The sequence below is a fragment of the Oncorhynchus nerka genome, linkage group LG3, assembly GCF_034236695.1.
Source record: "Oncorhynchus nerka isolate Pitt River linkage group LG3, Oner_Uvic_2.0, whole genome shotgun sequence".
Lineage (NCBI taxonomy): Eukaryota > Metazoa > Chordata > Actinopteri > Salmoniformes > Salmonidae > Oncorhynchus > Oncorhynchus nerka.
In genome coordinates this window covers 61,788,984-61,807,964 of record NC_088398.1, presented here as the reverse complement: position 1 = coordinate 61,807,964, position 18,981 = coordinate 61,788,984, and the positions used below count along the sequence as shown (strand labels likewise).

Genomic DNA, 18,981 nt, shown 5'->3' with positions numbered 1-18,981 from the left:
CATTCTTGATAAACGCGGTAACCTGTTGAGCATGAAAAACCCAGCAGTGCTGCAGTTCTTGACTCAAACCGGTGCCCCTGGCGCCTACTACCATACCCCGTTCAAAGGCACTATAAATATTTTGTCTTGCCAAATCACCCTCTGAATCACAACCATACAAAATCCGTGTGTCAATTGTTTTAAGGCTTAGAAATCCTTCTTTAACCTGTCTCCTGCCCTTCATATACACATATACATTGAAGTGGATTTAACAAATGACATCACGAAGCGATCATAGTGTTCACCTGGATTCACCTGGTCAGTCTGTCATTGAAAGAGCACTCAGTGTATTATCTCCCTCTTTCTCTCCCTACACCTCCTGATATTCATCCTTTCTCTTACTTTCTCCTTTTTACATGCTGTACAACATCCCTTATACTCTTTCCCCTGTTTCTTTTACATGCTGTACAACATCCCTATACTCTTTCCCCTGTTTCTTTTACATGCTGTACAACATCCTTTATACTCTTTCCCCTGTTTCTTTTACATGCTGTACAACATCCTTTATACTCTTTCCCCTGTTTCTTTTACATGCTGTACAACATCCCTTATACTCTTTCCCCTGTTTCTTTTACATGCTGTACAACATCCCTTATACTCTTTCCCCTGTTTCTTTTACATGCTGTACAACATCCATTATACTCTTTCCCCTGTTTCTTTTTACATGCTATACAACATCCATTATACTCTTTCCCCTGTTTCTTTTTACATGCTGTACAACATCCCTTATACTCTTTCCCTTGTTTCTTTTTACATGCTGTACAACATCCCTTATACTCTTTCCCCTGTTTCTTTTACATGCTGTACAACATCCATTATACTCTTTCCCCTGTTTCTTTTACATGCTATACAACATCCCTTATACTCTTTCCCCTGTTTCTTTTTACATGCTGTACAACATCCCTTATACTCTTTCCCTTGTTTCTTTTTACATGCTATACAACATCCCTTATACTCTTTCCCCTGTTTCTTTTACATGCTATACAACATCCCTTATACTCTTTCCCCTGTTTCTTTTTACATGCTGTACAACATCCATTATACTCTTTCCCCTGTTTCTTTTACATGCTGTACAACATCCCTTATACTCTTTCCCCTGTTTCTTTTTACATGCTGTACAACATCCATTATACTCTTTCCCCTGTTTCTTTTTACATGCTGTACAACATCCCTTATACTCTTTCCCCTGTTTCTTTTTACATGCTGTACAACATCCATTATACTCTTTCCCCTGTTTCTTTTTACATGCTGTACAACATCCCTATACTCTTTCCCCTGTTTCTTTTACATGCTGTACAACATCCATTATACTCTTTCCCCTGTTTCTTTTTACATGCTGTACAACATCCATTATACTCTTTCCCCTGTTTCTTTTTACATGCTGTACAACATCCCATATACTCTGTTTCTTCTTGTTTCCCTCCCTTTGACCACCGTGGGACTGAGGCGCTGCTGTAGCCTGTGTAGACTGGCCTTGGGCGGGCAGAGAGGAGGCAGGGAGGAAGGGAGGCTGGAGATGTAACAGGGGAGAGAGGGAGGGAGGCTGGAGCTGTAACAGGGGAGAGAGGGAGGGAGGCTGGAGCTGTAACAGGGGAGAGGGAGGGAGGCTGGAGCTGTAACAGGGGAGAGAGGGAGGGAGGCTGGAGCTGTAACAGGGGAGATGGAGAGGCTAGGTAACAGGGGAGGGGAGGCTGGAGCTGTAACAGGGGAGAGAGGGATGGCGGCTGGAGCTGTAACAGGGGAGAGAGGGAGGGAGGCTGGAGCTGTAATAGGGGAGAGAGGGAGGGAGGATGGAGCTGTAACAGGGGAGAGGGAGGGAGGCTGGAGCTGTAACAGGGGATAGAGGGAGGGAGGATGGAGCTGTAACAGGGGAGAGAGGGAGGGAGGCTGGAGCTGTAACAGGGGAGAGGGAGGGAGGCTGGAGCTGGAAAGGGGGAGAGATGGAGGGAGGCTGGAGCTGTAACAGGGGAGAGATGGAGGGAGGCTGGAGCTGTAACAGGGGAGAGGGAGGGAGACTGGAACTGGAACAGGGGATAGAGGGAGGGAGGCTGGAGCTGTAACAGGGGAGAGAGGGAGGGAGGCTGGAGCTGTAACAGGGGAGAGGGAGGAGGAGGCTGGAGCTGTAACAGGGGAGAGAGGGAGGGAGGCTGGAGCTGTAAGGGGAGGGGAGGAGGCTGGAGCTGTAACAGGGGAGAGGGGAGGCTGGAGCTGTAACAGGGGAGAGGGAGGGAGGCTGGAGCTGTAACAGGGGAGAGAGGGAGGGAGGCTGGAGCTGTAACAGGGGAGAGAGGGAGGGAGGCTGGAGCTGTAACAGGGAGAGAGGGAGGGAGGCTGGAGCTGTAACAGGGGAGAGGGAGGGAGGCTAGAGCTGTAACAGGGGAGAGAGGGAGGGAGGCTGGGGAGCTGTAAACAGGGGAGAGAGGGATGGAGGCTGGAGCTATAACAGGGGAGAGAACAGGGGAGGGAGGCTGGAGCTGTAACAGGGGAGGGAGGGAGGGAGCTGGGGGGAGGAGGGAGACTGGAGCTGTAACAGGGGAGAGAGGGAGGGAGGCTGGAGCTGTAACAGGGGAGAGAGGGAGGGAGGATGGAGCTGTAACAGGGGAGAGAGGGAGGAGGCTGGAGCTGTAACAGGGGAGAGGGAGGGAGGCTGGAGCTGTAACAGGGAGAGATGGAGGGAGGCTGGAGCTGTAACAGGGGAGAGAGGAGGGAGGCTGGAGCTGTAACAGGGGAGAGGGAGGAGACTGGAACTGGAACAGGGGATAGAGGGAGGGAGGCTGGAGCTGTAACAGAGGAGGGAGGAGGCTGGAGGGAGGATGGAGCTGGAGCTGGAACAGGGGAGAGAGGGAGGGAGGCTGGAGCTGTAACAGGGGAGAGGGGAGGGAGGCTGGAGCTGGAACAGAGGAGAGATGGAGGGAGGCTGGAGCTGTAACAGGGGAGAGGGAGGGAGAGCTGGATGGAGGCTGCTGGAGCTGTAACAGGGGAGAGAGGGAGGGAGGCTGGAGCTGTAACAGGGGAGAGGGAGGGAGGCTGGAGCTGTAACAGGGGAGAGAGGGAGGGAGGCTGGAGCTGTAACAGGGGAGAGAGGGAGGGAGGCTGGAGCTGTAACAGGGGAGAGAGGGAGGGAGGCTGGAGCTGTAACAGGGGAGAGAGGGATGGAGGCTGGAGCTGTAACAGGGGAGAGAGGGAGGGAGGCTGGAGCTGGAACAGCTGGAGCTGTAACAGGGGAGAGAGGGAGGGAGGCTGGAGCTGTAACAGGGGATAGAGGGGCTGGAGGTAAAGGGAGGCTGGAGCTGTAACAGAGGAGAGAGGGAGGGAGGCTGGAGCTGTAACAGGGGAGAGAGGGAGGGAGGCTGGAGCTGTAACAGGGGAGATGGAGGGAGGCTAGAGCTGTAACAGGGGAGAGAGGGAGGGAGGCTGGAGCTGTAACAGGGGAGAGAGGGATGGCGGCTGGAGCTGTAACAGGGGAGAGAGGGAGGGAGGCTGGAGCTGTAACAGGGGAGAGGGAGGGAGACTGGAGCTGGAACAGGGGATAGAGGGAGGGAGGCTGGAGCTGTAACTGAGGAGAGAGGGAGGGAGGATGGAGCTGTAACAGGGGAGAGAGGGAGGGAGGCTGGAGCTGTAACAGGGGAGAGAGGGAGGGAGGCTGGAGCTGTAACAGGGGAGAGAGGGATGGCGGCTGGAGCTGTAACAGGGGAGAGAGGGAGGGAGGCTGGAGCTGTAAAATGGGAGATGGAGGGAGACTGGACCTGTAACAGGGGAGAGAGGGAGGGAGGCTGGAGCTGTAACATGGGAGAGAGGGAGGGAGGATGGAGCTGTAACAGGGGAGAGAGGGAGGGAGGCTGGAGCTGTAACAGGGGAGAGGGAGGGAGGCTGGAGCTGGAAAAGGGGAGAGGGGGAGGGAGGCTGGAGCTGTAACAGGGGAGAGAGGGAGGGAGACTGGAGCTGGAACAGAGGAGAGATGGAGGGAGGCTGGAGCTGTACCAGGGGAGAGGGAGGGAGGCTGGAGCTGTAACAGGGGAGAGAGGGATGGCGGCTAGAGCTGTAACAGGGGAGAGAGGGAGGGAGGCTGGAGCTGTAACAGGGGAGAGGGAGGGAGGCTGGAGCTGTAACAGGGGAGAGAGGGATGGCGGCTAGAGCTGTAACAGGGGAGAGAGGGAGGGAGGCTGGAGCTGGAACAGGGGAGAGAGGGAGGGAGGCTGGAGCTGGAACAGAGGAGAGAGGGAGGGAGGCTGGAGCTTGAACAGGTGAGAGAGGGAGGGAGGCTGGAGCTGGAACAGGGGAGAGAGGGAGGGAGGCTGGAGCTGTAAAAGGGGAGAGATAGAGGGAGGCTGGAGCTGTAACAGGGGAGAGGGAGGGAGGCTGGAGCTGTAAAAGGGGAGAGGGAGGGAGGCTGGAGCTGTAACAGGGGAGAGGGAGGGAGGCTGGAGCTGGAACAGGGGAGAGAGGGAGGGAGGCTGGAGCTGTAACAGTGTAGCGAGGGAGGGAGACTGGAGCTGGATCAGGGGAGAGAGGGAGGGAGGCTGGAGCTGGAACAGAGGAGAGAGGGAGGGAGGCTGGAGCTTGAACAGGGGAGAGAGGGAGGGAGGCTGGAGCTGGAACAGGGGAGAGAGGGAGGGAGGCTGGAGCTGGAACAGGGGAGAGAGGGAGGGAGGGAGGCTGGAGCTGGAACAGGGGAGAGGGAGGGAGGCACTGGGTTGGTGGATCAGACTGGTATTATGGAGACGTCGGCACTCATAATGTTGACTAATGGTTTGTTAAGAAAGTGAAAATGGGTCCCTGGGAGTTTACATGTAATTTTCCTGATTGGCTTTTAACACTGGGCTGAGCGCAGGGCGAGAGGGGTGGGAGGGGGAGAGACGGAGGACAAGGTAATTTATGAGAGTGTGTGTGTGTGTGTGTGTGTGTGTGCGTGCCACTATACCAAAGGAGCACCTGTGTTCGGCCTCACACACCTAATATGTCTCTGGGCTACCCTGACTAATGGAGATCCCATCCCCCACGGGCCCAGATCAAAGCCGTGGCTAGAGTACGCTGTCTGGGGACCTGGGGTGAGAGTTTGAGTCTATGGGGTGAAAGGGAGAGAATCTTAGTGCAGGTGTACCTTAACAGGCCAAGGGCGAGTGTCGAGAGGGCTTGAATACAGGGTGTCCAAGCCGAGTAGGAGAGAAGATATGAGAAGAGGGGGGTTTGGGATTTGGGTTTGATGAGTATGAGCTTTGAGGGCTTTTGAGAGGGGCCTGAGGCCTCATTTATCAACTGTGCTTACATTTCTTACAAAATTCTGGTGTACGTGGTGATTCTATGATTTGCGTGCTCAATAAATTATTGGGATTTATCAAACTGTCGCACGCAACATGTTTTTTATTGATAAATCAGAGCCCTTCTGACCTCTACAACCTCTCCTGGAAAACAAAAAAGCCTTCATTTGCTGTAGAGGTGTGGCAGAATGTTTTAATCTTTTACAGTGATTTTTTCGAACATAAAAAGCATGTGCCATAGCGAGTGCCAAACACTGGCCGCCATTCTATATGTTTGATTGTCTATTTTAAACAATTTAAACTGACATTTTACAGCCCACACTGCTATGCAAAAGACTTGGTTCATCATTTTGTTCATTTTGTTCGTCAGTACATGATTGTGTTTCTATCTCCTGTCTTGGAATAGGCTTAAATACGGTAGGCTACATTATCATGTTACAGCAATACTGCAGCCTAGGCCTACCCATACTGGAGAGGGCAGCCGTAGTCAACAGGCGGACCGCAGTCCGGATCTGGTCCAAGAACGGGGTTAATACTGACCGTGGGTCAGTTGGGCTTTCAATTTATTCCGGTTGAGAGTTGTAATAGTAGAATACACAAGGTGCAATTTCGAAATTTGGCAGTGCATGGGCAGGTTTCCTCTTGTTATGCCATTCACTAAATAATCTTAGAGAACTATTTATAATCTGTCAGAAATGTCCAGTTGATCAAGTAGCCCATGTTATCAAGATAGGTAAAATGGGCTAAGCAGCTATCTGAATCTTGTAGTTATTTATCATGGCCAGATTATGTGCCCATTGGGGCCTCGACCCCCAGGGGGCCCCATTGATTTTGTTGACTCACTCTGGTATCATATGAACACACATAAGACATTGCAAAATGTGTAGGAAATTAGCTTTAAATCTACAAAATGTTCTCTCCGCCCCATAGCAAAATGTGTAGAATTGCAGAAAATTTCACCATGTTCTTTCCGCCAACAAGAGGGGTGTGAACAGTTTAGGGTCGCATGTATCTATCCAGACCTATGCTACCTAGGACATGTGTGTGACCGGACCTTCTCAAATAGTAGTTGAGTACCCCTCGTATAGACTACCGCCTGTCTATTTATTTTTGAGCTTGTCTGTTGTAAGAGTGATGGATAAATAGTAGCCTAATATTTGTTGTGTAGTGGGAATAAACCAGTCATGTCAGAAAATCTGATTATGAGTTAGGTCCACATCATAGAAGTCAAAGAAGCATAGGTTACATGCTGCTATTTCATTTCCTTACCAACGGCAAATGCATCAATTTTATAATTAGGTTACGTTTGAATGTTTTTATTAGCGTACCATTATTAGAATTCCCTTGGTGAAACGCCTCCATTTCCCCCCAAATAACAATATTTGCTTGTAATACAATTCTCCAACCACTAGAAGATGTGCGTAAGCAAGGTCTGAGATTTGTGTGGAGATACGCTCACTTTCCCGTCAAGTTCAAATTTGATAAATAACAACCTTTGTGGGAAAAGTGACTTGTGTGCGTATGCACCTTTGGTAAATGAGGCCCCTTGTAAAAGGGAAGTGGGGAAAGGTAGGTGTTGAAAAAGGGATGAGCGAAGAGGGGAAAAGGGGAGAGGCAGATGGCCAGATGGAGGGGAGGAGGGCTGAGGGGTAGACTCTGGGAGAAACCCTGCAGAGCCATTTCAGTTCCCCTCACAGTGAGACCTGCATTCCTGTCTTCTCCTCCTCTCCTGTCCTCCACCAATCTGCCCAGATGTCAACCTCTCCCCCACTCCCCCGCCTCCTCATCCCCATATCCTTATCTCCTCCTCTTTTTCTCTCCCTCTCTCCCTCTGCTCCTCTGAGAGCCTTAAAAACATGATACTACACAGCAGTGGTCTTTCAGAGGTCAGTGGAAAACAGACAACGAGAGAAAACGGAGAGAAAAAGGAGGAGAGATAAAACGACAGGGACAGTAGAATTTAGCTTTGCTTTCTCACCTCCTTGCTTTTTTTTCCATTATATGGAGAATTCTCTATTTTCTCAATCCTGCCGTAGGTAATATGATGCTTACACAGGGGTTTAAGATACCAACTCCTCTCCATGACAACTAGCATGTTCTTTTTGTCCCCCTCCTTGTCTCTCGTCCCTCGTTCTCTTCCTCTACCGCAGCAGAAAGTAAAGAATTAAACCACCAACAGAATCACACAGGGAAGATAAGGTCGTCTATAGTTTACCTCTACACTGACACCATGACAGTTTTGGAGGCAGAGGACAGAACTTTGCAGATCGATAGTCTCCTCATACGTGACTGATGGTTTAATCAGGGAGCTGTGTGTGTGTTTGTTTGCCTCGTTCCTTCCCTTCATGCCTCTCTCCTCTCTTATCTCTTCTGCCCGGTTGGCCCTCAGCTGTCAGACAGGCCTCTGATGATCAGGAAGAGATTCAATCACATACAGTCGCTTAGCTCTCCTTTTCCTTTGGCACTTCTTTCTCTATCCTCTTCCGCTTGTTCTAGCTCAAACTAGCTCTTGCTGTCCCCATGGTGAGCTGTCTGTCTGGTTGGCTGCTTAGTTGGGTCACTATGTTCCAGACAGACTGTCTCTCTTACTGCTTTGTTTACTTCCTTAAGTTAGCCTACAGAAATGAGTCATGGCAAAAAGATGTTCTAGAACCGTCTAGTAGCCTTACCTGTCCCATCACACACCGTCACAGAGCCAACACACACACCTCCGCACGACCCACAACGCAAATTCACGTGCTGTGATGTAGATGTGTGTCATTATATATAATACACTCAGCCTTAGTGTGGACTTGACTTCCTGCTATTATGGTTTGTTTATACTACTATAAATATATGTCTCTATAGGAATACCAAGCTGGTTTCCTGTCCTGTGTTGGCTTGTATTCCCTAGGCTGTTTGCCTGTGTGTGTGATCAGGTGATATGGTCCCAGTCGTTTGTTTTCTGACTCACTGGCTGATTTGACACACACATGTACATGCACACATAAACACGAGCACACACTCCCGAGTGACGCAGTGGTCTAAGGCACTGCATCTCAGTGCAAGAGGAGTCACTACAGTCCCTGGTTTGAATCCAGGCTGTATCACATCTGGCCGTGATTGGGAGTCCCATTGGGCGGCGAACAATTGGCCCAGCGTCATCTGGGTTTGGCCGGGAAAGGTCGTCATTGTAAATAAGAATTTGTTCTTAACTGACTTGCCTAGTTCTGAATGGCTCTGACACAACACCCATCATTGTTGAGTATGAGTCAGGGTTGTTGTTGATGAGGCCTGAGTTGGTCTGACCTGCCCTGACCCTGCCTCATAGGGAGGTGGACTTGTTGATTTGGATGTTGATCGGATATGACTATAGCAACAGCTGCTGTGCCTGGTGTCCACTAAACAAAATACAAAACAACATAAGGCTATTGGCTCAGGAGATGTGGGGAATGTCTCCTGGTCTGGTTTTGGTTTAACAGACGTTTGTCTGCCTGTCTATGTGGCCGGCCGGCTGGCCGGAGTGAACATGGTCAGGGTTATGGACAGACTCACAGACAGTCCTCTCTGCCTGACTCTTCATCTACAGATCTTAATTTGACCAGTTTCTCTCAGCAGGAAAATCATCCTGCAGCAACAGGAGATTATAAATATTATGTGTATGTCATTCATGGACATTTTTGTCGGGGTCAATACATTTTTCGTTATGGCAAATCAAGTTTGGCATTTTAAAGTGGAAATTACCCAAACGTTAGAATCCTTTTTAAAACCTTGAATAAACTATGATTTGCATTTTCTGCTGTGCAGAAAAATTTGCTCCAACAACAGAGTGATCAAATTAAGATATTACATCTGTACATCACTCTATCATCCACTCCTTCTTTCCTCTCCTCTCTCCTTTCTCCTTCTCTCTCCTGTCACTCAAATCTCTCAGCCATGAAATGCTATTCGTACTGCAAATTATTGTCAATGGAACAGCATGAATTGTGATTTGATTTAATTATGTTATTCAGTTTATAATCGGATTAAGGTTGCACTATTGAGAATTCTAGTATTTTTAAGATAAAATATTAATGTAATTATATGAACATTTATGCTTGTTTTGTTATATAATCATATTGTTAAGAGATTTCACTTCTAAAACATAAATATAGAATCTACACTGTATGGTTTTCATTTGACTTAAAGCCCGTCCAACATACATGTTTGGAGCTATATTGACTTAATTCCCTAGAAACAGTGCAAACAGTCATATTGGAAAATCATCAGACTAGTCTGTATGACAAAGTTAACATTACATTGTGTGTGTGGCTTTCCTTCCACTTGGGAGAGCTTGTCCATAACGCACAGCAACGGAACGGGTTTGTGGGTAGTTCCTTCTCTCCACAGGTATTTCCTGATGGGGAGACCTGTGGTACGTGTGTGTGTGTGTATGTGTGTGCGTTCGTACATGCTGTGTGCGTGGTTGCCTGCATTTGTGTGTGTGTGCATGGGGAAATGTGATTTACAGCCTTTTGTTTTCGCTCTGTGCAGCATGTTATTTTATACTCTTGTTTTGTGGATAATAACCTTTACTCTGGGCAGGCAGACAGAGATGTCAGCTGAGAGGAGGGAGAGAGGAAGTAGGGATGGTATTATTTATGTTCCAAGGCTGACCAGCTCTCTGTGGGGACTGTACTGTGTCCCATGTCACCCCACTCATCACGAGTAGTTCAGGCATGGCCACTGTTCCAACGGCTAACCACCCCCTCTCCCTCCCCCCTCTCCCCTGCTTCCCCCTTCTCCCAGGCCAGCCAACCTGCTCCTGGACAGGAGTAGTTCCGAGGTGGTTCAGTCATTGGGAACAATGGGGGATTGGCTGGACAACGTGAGGACTCTGCCCTGTAAGGAGGCCTTCTCTGGGGTCAGCTACAGCTCCTGTGACACCCTGCCCAAGACCTCCGCAGAGTAAGACTGCTTCTTATGACACTCTGTAGTAACACTCATACTCACACTTACAGGGCTCACTGAACACTTGCTGACGAACCAATGGTCAATTTGAATTTCCGTTTTTTTGGCTTGTCCAACAAGCAAACAAAATGTAAGTTGTTGTGTAACATGGTTTAAGTTTGTATTTGAACGTGATCTAATATTTGAAGAGATATGGAAATGCCAAGACATTTTTGTGTCTGAGTGCAACAGGCTTAAAACATGACGTTTCCCTTAGAAAGTCTCTCATGCCACAGCAACCCAGATTTAATACACCTCACACGCACCCCACCCCCACTGAGATGCCATCATGTTTACAATCTGCTCCCATTACTTGAAGGCACCGCTGTGGGTCTAATCTGTTAACCATGGACGGCAGCATTTGATTGTAATCTATAATGACAGAGCTTTAGCCACGCTCACTGGTACACACTGGTACACACACACACACACACACACACACACACTGGTATACACACACACACACACTGGTGCACACACACACACACACACACACACACACACACACACACACACACACACACACACACAGAGAGTGAGAGAGAGAGAGAGAGAGAGAGAGAGAGAGAGAGAGAGAGAGAGAGAGAGAGAGAGAGAGAGAGAGAGAGAGAGAGAGAGAGAGAGAGAGAGAGAGAGAGAGAGAGAGTGAGAGAGAGAGAGAGAGAGAGAGAGAGAGAGAGAGAGAGAGAGAGAGAGAGAGAGAGAGAGAGAGAGAGAGAGAGTGAGAGAGAGAGAGAGAGAGAGAGAGAGAGAGAGAGAGAGTGAGAGAGAGAGAGAGAGAGAGAGAGAGAGAGAGAGAGAGAGAGAGAGAGAGAGAGAGAGAGTGAGAGAGAGAGAGAGAGAGAGAGAGAGAGAGAGAGAGAGAGAGAGAGAGAGAGAGAGAGAGTGAGAGAGAGAGAGAGAGAGAGAGAGAGAGAGAGAGAGAGAGAGAGAGAGAGAGAGAGAGAGAGAGAGAGAGAGAGAGAGAGAGAGAGAGAGAGAGAGAGAGAGAGAGAGAGAGAGAGAGAGAGAGAGAGAGAGAGATAGAGAGAGAGAGAGAGAGAGAGAGAGAGAGAGAGAGAGAGTGAGAGAGAGAGAGAGATAGAGAGAGAGAGAGAGAGAGAGAGAGAGATAGAGATAGAGAGAGAGAGAAAGACTCTCTAAGCTCCAGTTCTGACAGGATCTACAGCCTGTGAACAGCTTTAGTAGAGTGGATCTGGGATCTACGATCACAACCCCGTGCTCCCCCATCTCCCCCATCTCCCCCATGCAACTCATAACAACCTCTCTCTCTAATAATAAACCTCCATTTGGGCTCCCGGCTCCTCCATGATGCTCATATAGGCTTCATGGGAAATGCAGTGATTTGGCCCGCTGGAGGCCTTCTCTCCTTCCCTCCCTCTCTCTCAGCAGAGGATATGGCCTTTGCAGACCTGCTGTTGTGTTAATTGACGAGGTATTTGACAGTGTAAATAATTTGACAGTCATAATCAGGCTGATCAAAGCGGAGGTCTCTGTCTCTCTAACCCTCTGGGCTCGACAGTGACTACAAAGCCTAACAAAAGGCCCAGGCAGTAATTACCACGTTGCCTTTTGTTCTGATGTCAATATAAATAATGAAATGCAAATAGCGTATGAAATTCCCTCCTCACTATGGCCTAGTTTAATTGCCTGAGAGAGAGAGCCTGATCTGTCCAACAGAACAATGCCTTTTAAGGAGAGAGGACTCTCTTTTGCTCTCGCTCTCTCTCGCGCTCTCTCTTGCGCTCTCTCTCGCGCTCTCTCTCCTCTCTCTCCTCTCTCGCTCTCCTTCTCTCTCGTTCTCTTTCGCTCTCTCTCTCTCTCTCTCTCTCTCTCTCTCTCTCTCTCTCTCTCTCTCTCTCTCTCTCCTCTCTCGCTCTCCTTCTCTCTCGTTCTCTTTCGTCTCTCTCTCTCTCTCTCTCTCTCTCTCTCTCTCTCTCTCTCTCTCTCTCTCACTCTCTCTCTCTTGCGCTCTCTCTCGCGCTCTCTCTCCTCTCTCGCTCTCGTTCTCTCTCGTTCTCTCTCTCTCTCTCTCTCTCTCTCTCTCTCTCTCTCTCTCTCTCTCTCTCTCTCTCTCTCCTACTCTACTCTCTCTCTCTCGTGCTTTCTCTCTCTTTTTTGCATTTTTCTCCGAACATTTAATCAATGAATTCATGTCATCAATGAAAGAATCCTTTTAACCAATTACTACGGAGGCACAAAAAGGCTTGCTTTGCAGACTCAGTAGAAAACCATGTACAGTATTGATGGAAAACATCACAGATGAACTGTAAAGCCTACACATGGTTTCTGATAACAAGATGATTCTACAGCATCTCTGTAGAATTGAACTGGATAAAAGCATTAATAGGATCATATGATTGTTTTAATCCTCTGAGGGTACAGTCCTGACACACAGACAGACAGACCAGTCCCGGACCGGAGGATATATCAGTCTATTGATTAGTAGTGTCTTAATCCAGTTCTTTATATTCAGCAGGAAACTACCCACCCACGCTCTGACTGACCTCTGTTTGTCTGCCAGACTAATCAAACCCTCATACCGCTCCTCAATCCACTGACACATCATGCTTATATACACTCTTAGAAAAAAGGGTTCTTTGGCTGTCCTCCTCTGTTGATAGGGTTCTACATCGAACCGAAACGGGTTCTATCTGGAACCAAAAGGATTCTACCTGGAATCAAAAATGGATCTTCAAAGGGTTATCCTATGGGGACAGCCGAAAAACCCCTTTAGGTTCTAGATAACACCTTTTATTCTAAGATCAAATCAAATCAAACTTGATTTGTCACATGCGCTGAATACAACATGTGTAGACCTTACCGTGAAATGCTTACTTACAAGCCCTTAACTAACAGTGCAGTTCAAGAAGAGTTAAGAAAATATTTACTAAAGTAAAAAATAATAAAATGTAACACAATTAAATAACAATAACGAGGGTATATATAGGGTGTACCGGTACCGAGTCAATGTGCGGGGGTACAGGTTAGTCGAGTGTAGCTACTGATCAATTGACAAAGATGTGGGTTTAAAACTAAGGTTCTGGTAGTTCTGAGGCTGGGTGGTCTGAGGCATCAGACTTCCTCTCCCGTTTTCTTTACTGCCTCACTTCTATTGACACACAGCAGCAGAAATGAAGCCTCCGTGTGCTCTCATAGTGAAGAGCCTCTTCAGAGTTCTACATGAGACAGTCCTTTCTGTCTGACTAACAGGAAGCTGCTCACTGTAAACACTTCCAACATATCCATTATGGTTCTCATTGGTCATGTGGAATATAGCGGTCAGGAGTTTGGGCCCTGGTCTACTTAAACCTGATAGATGATGAGCTCCACTTTAATACACTTCAAAATGGAAGGGACAAAACGCAGTCATTTGTTTTTATCCATTTTATTGTATGAGTCATTCACTGCTTTTTAAATGTATGTCATACTTTACGTGTTCATGTTTTATGCAGTTTATTTACTTTATTTATGTTTTGATTTGTAACATGTCGTTCATGGTGTTAATGCTGTGTACCCATACTCCTTTTTGAGAGACTGTTGCCAGTATGGCTGTGTGAACTTATATTCACATTCCCTGGTCCTGCGTCCTGCCTGTCTGTACTGTAGAATCTGTCTGACGGAGGTCCAGCACCACGTCACAGCAGCCACCTGCCCAGAGTGGGAGCCTTCAATGGGGATCACCACCCTCTAACCCCCCCTCCTCCTCCTCCCTTCAAACTCCAGAGACAACGGATGGTGGGTGGACTGCAGTACACTGTCTGGCTGCCCTCCAAACTAGAACCCCCTGCTTGCATTCAAATAACTTTATAAGGACTTTTCATGTGTTGTTTCATGTGCACCCTACAGACTAGCAGAGAAGCCTGTTGCACTAAAACTGAAGCTCAATGTGAAACCAAAGCTACATTATGTTAACTGAGTGGGTTTGAGCTCTGCTGTTTCTAACTCCGATCTGCTTCACTAATATGCTTCTATAACAACAGTCACCTACAGAAGCAGAGATGAAGGAGTCTTGTCCACTGCTGGACCTAATATCACCATGCTGCTACATACAGTCCACTAGATGAAACATAACACAGTCTTTTAGGTTGTGTGTCTTTATAAAATGATGTGTGTAACCCATACTGTGTGCTGATGTTGTTACAAAGCATGCCGTGACCATTTCTTTTATTATGCATTTGTTATCCACCTATCTGTACCAGTGTCGGTCCCTTCCAAAGACACACACACACACGCACACGCACACACGTACACACGCACACACACACACACACACACAAACACACACACACACACACACACTTCAGACTAAGCAATATACCAAAAACTGCTCAAGGCCACTCTGCCAGCAGCTGACTAGAGACTCTGGCGGCCCATCGGCCTTCTGGGAAATGTGGTCCTGTGTGATTGACAGGCCAGCGGAAGGGGGAGGGGATGGGCATCACTGACGGCATGCCATTAATGTCACTGTCTTACACCGAAGCACTTACTCTCTCTTTCTTGCTCATTCTCTCTCTCTCTCCCTCCTCTCTCTTTCTAAAGGGACCTAAAGAAGGTTGGTGTGACTATCGTCGGCCCCCAGAAGAACATTGTGAGCAGCATCAAAGCACTAGAGAGCCACAGTAAGAACGCCCCTGTCCCAGTGTAACTCGACCGAGCCACTAGAGACTGGCTGTCTGGCTGACTGGCTGCCCTCTGGGCCCCGTTCCAATCTGAATGAAACCCCTCTGGGCCCTGTTCCAATCTGAATAAAGCCCCTCTGGGCGACGTTCCATTCTGAATGAAGCCCCTCTGGGCTCCGTTCCAATATGATTTAAAGTGTCTCCCCTTCAGACCTCTGTGAACGTTTCAATGACGTTCCTTCCACAAGGGAGGCTTCCCTTTGCGAGGGGTAGTGATGGGGAGAGGAGGGCCTCATTGGATTAGAACAGCCCTCTGATCTCTCTAACATACAGGAAGGAAGTCCCAAACTAAAGGAGGAAGTAGACACTCCACACAAATGCTGAGATGCCTTACTCAGAACAGGAGAGGAGAGGAGAGAACCTGGCCTTGGACCTTGGGGCATGGCGATAAAGGGCTGGTGCTGGGATTGGATAACGTGGGACAGCAGGGCCCTTTGTGTGACCTATAGTGGTAAGGGGCTCGTTGAGAACTGATCCAATCGTGATCCTGTGGACTTGACTGACAACTCTTTAACTCTGGAGAGGGGGACATTAAATGCCTTGAGTAGAATAATGCAGTCAGCAGCAGCAATTCACTCACATCAACCTGGAGCAGACAGAAGCAGACCTGGAGATTCATTCATGAACTTTGAGACGCTCCCACCACTGAAGACCCCACTCACTCTCACAAAGAAGGACTGATACCACTCTGTGTGTCTGTGTGTCTGTGAGTGTGTGCTCCTGTGTTACTCAAGAGAAAGTCAGCTTGAGAAAGAAGCCAAACCATTGGATGGGCACCCAGACTACAATAAGCTATGTTTCCCCTATAGCTAATAGCCTACAGTCTGAAAACAGTTGATGTCAAACAGAAAGCAATAATCACAACAATCAGTTTATCACTTTGATCAACCAGAACCAATGAGACTCACACAGTTTGCTCTGATGGTTCACAGGACATATCAGACCACATACAGAACTGTAATTAACTGCCACAAGTCTGCTTATTATACCGTAGGTAATGATACATCACTCCAAGCTTCCTTATTCCCACCCCTAGTGTGAAATATCAGTATGTGTTATTCATTCAAACTAAAGCAGGATAGAGAGAAAAGGAGATCGAGAGAGTGAGGTAGAAGTAGAGAGAGATGTGGAGGGAGAGAGGAATAGAGAAGGAAATGCAGAGAGAGACAGACAGACAGAGAAAGACAGAGAGAGACAGACAGAGAGAGAGAGAGAGAGAGGTAGAGAGAGAATACCTTGCAACCGACTACTCCAGAGCATATTCTGCTCTGTAAGGTAGATAGATGACACTCAATGACCCCGAGCTCTTCTAATGCCTTCTTCCAGCAGCGGTGGAGATCTCACAACTCTCTGGAAACAACGAGTGTGTGAGTGTTATACATCTCTGGAGCAGACAATGATTCTCTCTGGAAACAACGAGTGTGTGAGTGTTATACATCTCTGGAGCAGACAATGATTCTCTCTGGAAACAACGAGTGTGTGAGTGTGATACATCTCTGGAGCAGACAATGATTCTCTCTGGAAACAACGAGTGTGTGAGTGTAATACATCTCTGGAGACAATGATTCTCTCTGCAGTGTGTGAGTGTGATACATCTCTGGAGCAGACAATGATTCTCTCTGGAAACAACGAGTGTGTGAGTGTAATACATCTCTGGAGCAGACAATGATTCTCTCTGGAAACAACGAGTGTGTGAGTGTTATACATCTCTGGAGCAGACAATGATTCTCTCTGGAAACAACGAGTGTGTGAGTGTAAAACATCTCTGGAGCAGACAATGATTCTCTCTGGAAACAACGAGTGTGTGAGTGTTATACATCTCTGGAGCAGACAATGATTCTCTCTGGAAACAACGAGTGTGTGAGTGTTATACATCTCTGGAGCAGACAATGATTCTCTCTGGAAACAACGAGTGTGTGAGTGTGATACATCTCTGGAGCAGACAATGATTCTCTCTGGAAACAACGAGTGTGTGAGTGTAATACATCTCTGGAGCAGACAATGATTCTCTCTGGAAACAACGAGTGTGTGAGTGTAATACATCTCTGGAGCAGACAATGATTCTCTCTGGAAACAACGAGTGTGTGAGTGTTATACATCTCTGGAGCAGACAATGATTCTCTCTGGAAACAACGAGTGTGTGAGTGTGATACATCTCTGGAGCAGACAATGATTCTCTCTGGAAACAACGAGTGTGTGAGTGTGATACATCTCTGGAGCAGACAATGATTCTCTCTGGAAACAACGAGTGTGTGAGTGTAATACATCTCTGGAGCAGACAATGATTCTCTCTGGAAACAACGAGTGTGTGAGTGTTATACATCTCTGGAGCAGACAATGATTCTCTCTGGAAACAACGAGTGTGTGAGTGTTATACATCTCTGGAGCAGACAATGATTCTCTCTGGAAACAACGAGTGTGTGAGTGTTATACATCTCTGGAGCAGACAATGATTCTCTCTGGAAACAACATCTCTGGAGCAGACAATGATTCTCTCTGGAAACAACGAGTGTGTGTGAGTGTGATACATCTCTGGAGCAGACAATGATTCTCTCTGGAAACAACGAGTGTGTGAGTGTAATCTCTGGAGCAGACAATGATTCTCTCTGGAAACAACGAGTGTGTGAGTGTAATACATCTCTGGAGCAGACAATGATTCTCTGGAAACAACGAGTGTGTGAGTGTTATACATCTCTGGAGCAGACAATGATTCTCTCTGGAAACAACGAGTGTGTGAGTGTGATACATCTCTGGAGCAGACAATGATTCTCTCTGGAAACAACGAGTGTGTGAGTGTGATACATCTCTGGAGCAGACAATGATTCTCTCTGGAAACAACGAGTGTGTGAGTGTGATACATCTCTGGAGCAGACAATGATTCTCTCTGGAAACAACGAGTGTGTGAGTGTAATACATCTCTGGAGCAGACAATGATTCTCTCTGGAAACAACGAGTGTGTGAGTGTGATACATCTCTGGAGCAGACAATGATTCTCTCTGGAAACAACGAGTGTGTGAGTGTAATACATCTCTGGAGCAGACAATGATTCTCTCTGGAAACAACGAGTGTGTGAGTGTAATACATCTCTGGAGCAGACAATGATTCTCTCTGATCTGAACAATGTTGCGTGTGGATGCGTGATAGCACCCCCGTCTGTCCCCTGCCCGCCTGTTGCCCTTAGCTGCTGTTGTATGTTCTATTAGCATGTACATATGTAAACAACCATGTAACTATAGCTACTAGCAGGACAGTCCCCTTCCATAGCCAACCCTTTGTACAAATGTTTCTATGTATAAAATAATCAACAAAAATATCTGCAACATTTTGAAAAGGCAAAAATTATTTGTATTATATTTGATGTTATTTTGTCTTATATTTGTTTTTTACATTAAAAAAAGCAATTACAATAACCTATTATTTATTTGTTAACATATACAGTGCATAAGTGTAGTGTTTTGTTTGTAGCAGACAGTAGGTTATAACATGGTTCTGTGACAGCGTCGTCAATGTTTTCTGTTTTCTTTATAATCATGAACATTTGGAAGAGCAATACTGTTAACCAGCCCCTCCCTACTCTTTTAGCTTTCTTTAGATGAACGTGTGTGCGTGTGTATGTGTGTGCATGCAAGCGTGTGTGTGTGTCTCTGTGCGTGCATGTGTGTGTGTGTGTGTGTGTGTGTGTGTGTGTGTGTGTGTGTGTGTGTGTGTGTGTGTGCTTGTGCAAATGTAAAAGGCCTTGTCTACTAATGTTAAATGATTTGTAGTGGAAACATTTATATTTTTATAATAAACATTCTTAAAATATTTTTTGAAAAATTAATGCAGATAAACTTGCCCCTATGATTCTTTCTGGTATTTTACAGCTTTGGGACAACATAACAAGGCACTAACTTAGCCCTCTCCTGTCTCTACCAGACATCTGGTCTCCAGCTCTCCTCTCTACTCCCCACAGAGCTTCTGTTGTCAATCCCTGTTCTTCTGCTCTGAATCAGAATCCATGTTCAGGGCCACTTCCAATAAGGTCTTTCATATAG

The 18,981-nt window shown here is 47.2% G+C and overlaps 1 protein-coding gene across 2 annotated transcripts in view; it reads left to right on the top strand.

Moving 5' to 3' along the window:
• The window catches only part of LOC115116513 (ephrin type-A receptor 3-like), a 69,003-nt gene extending 52,504 nt beyond the window's left edge, over positions 1-16,499 (top strand). Inside the window, exons 12-14 of one of the 2 annotated variants that reach the window (XM_065014179.1) lie at positions 10,065-10,223; positions 13,875-14,003; positions 14,808-14,897. In XM_065014179.1, coding sequence (XP_064870251.1) covers positions 10,065-10,223; positions 13,875-13,959 — 244 coding nt within the window. In that variant the 3' untranslated portion in view covers positions 13,960-14,003; positions 14,808-14,897. Of the gene's footprint in view, positions 1-10,064; positions 10,224-13,874; positions 14,004-14,807 lie in introns of both variants that reach the window. The other variant, XM_065014173.1, reaches the window with a different exon arrangement.
• The last annotated feature ends 2,482 nt before the right edge of the window (positions 16,500-18,981 follow it).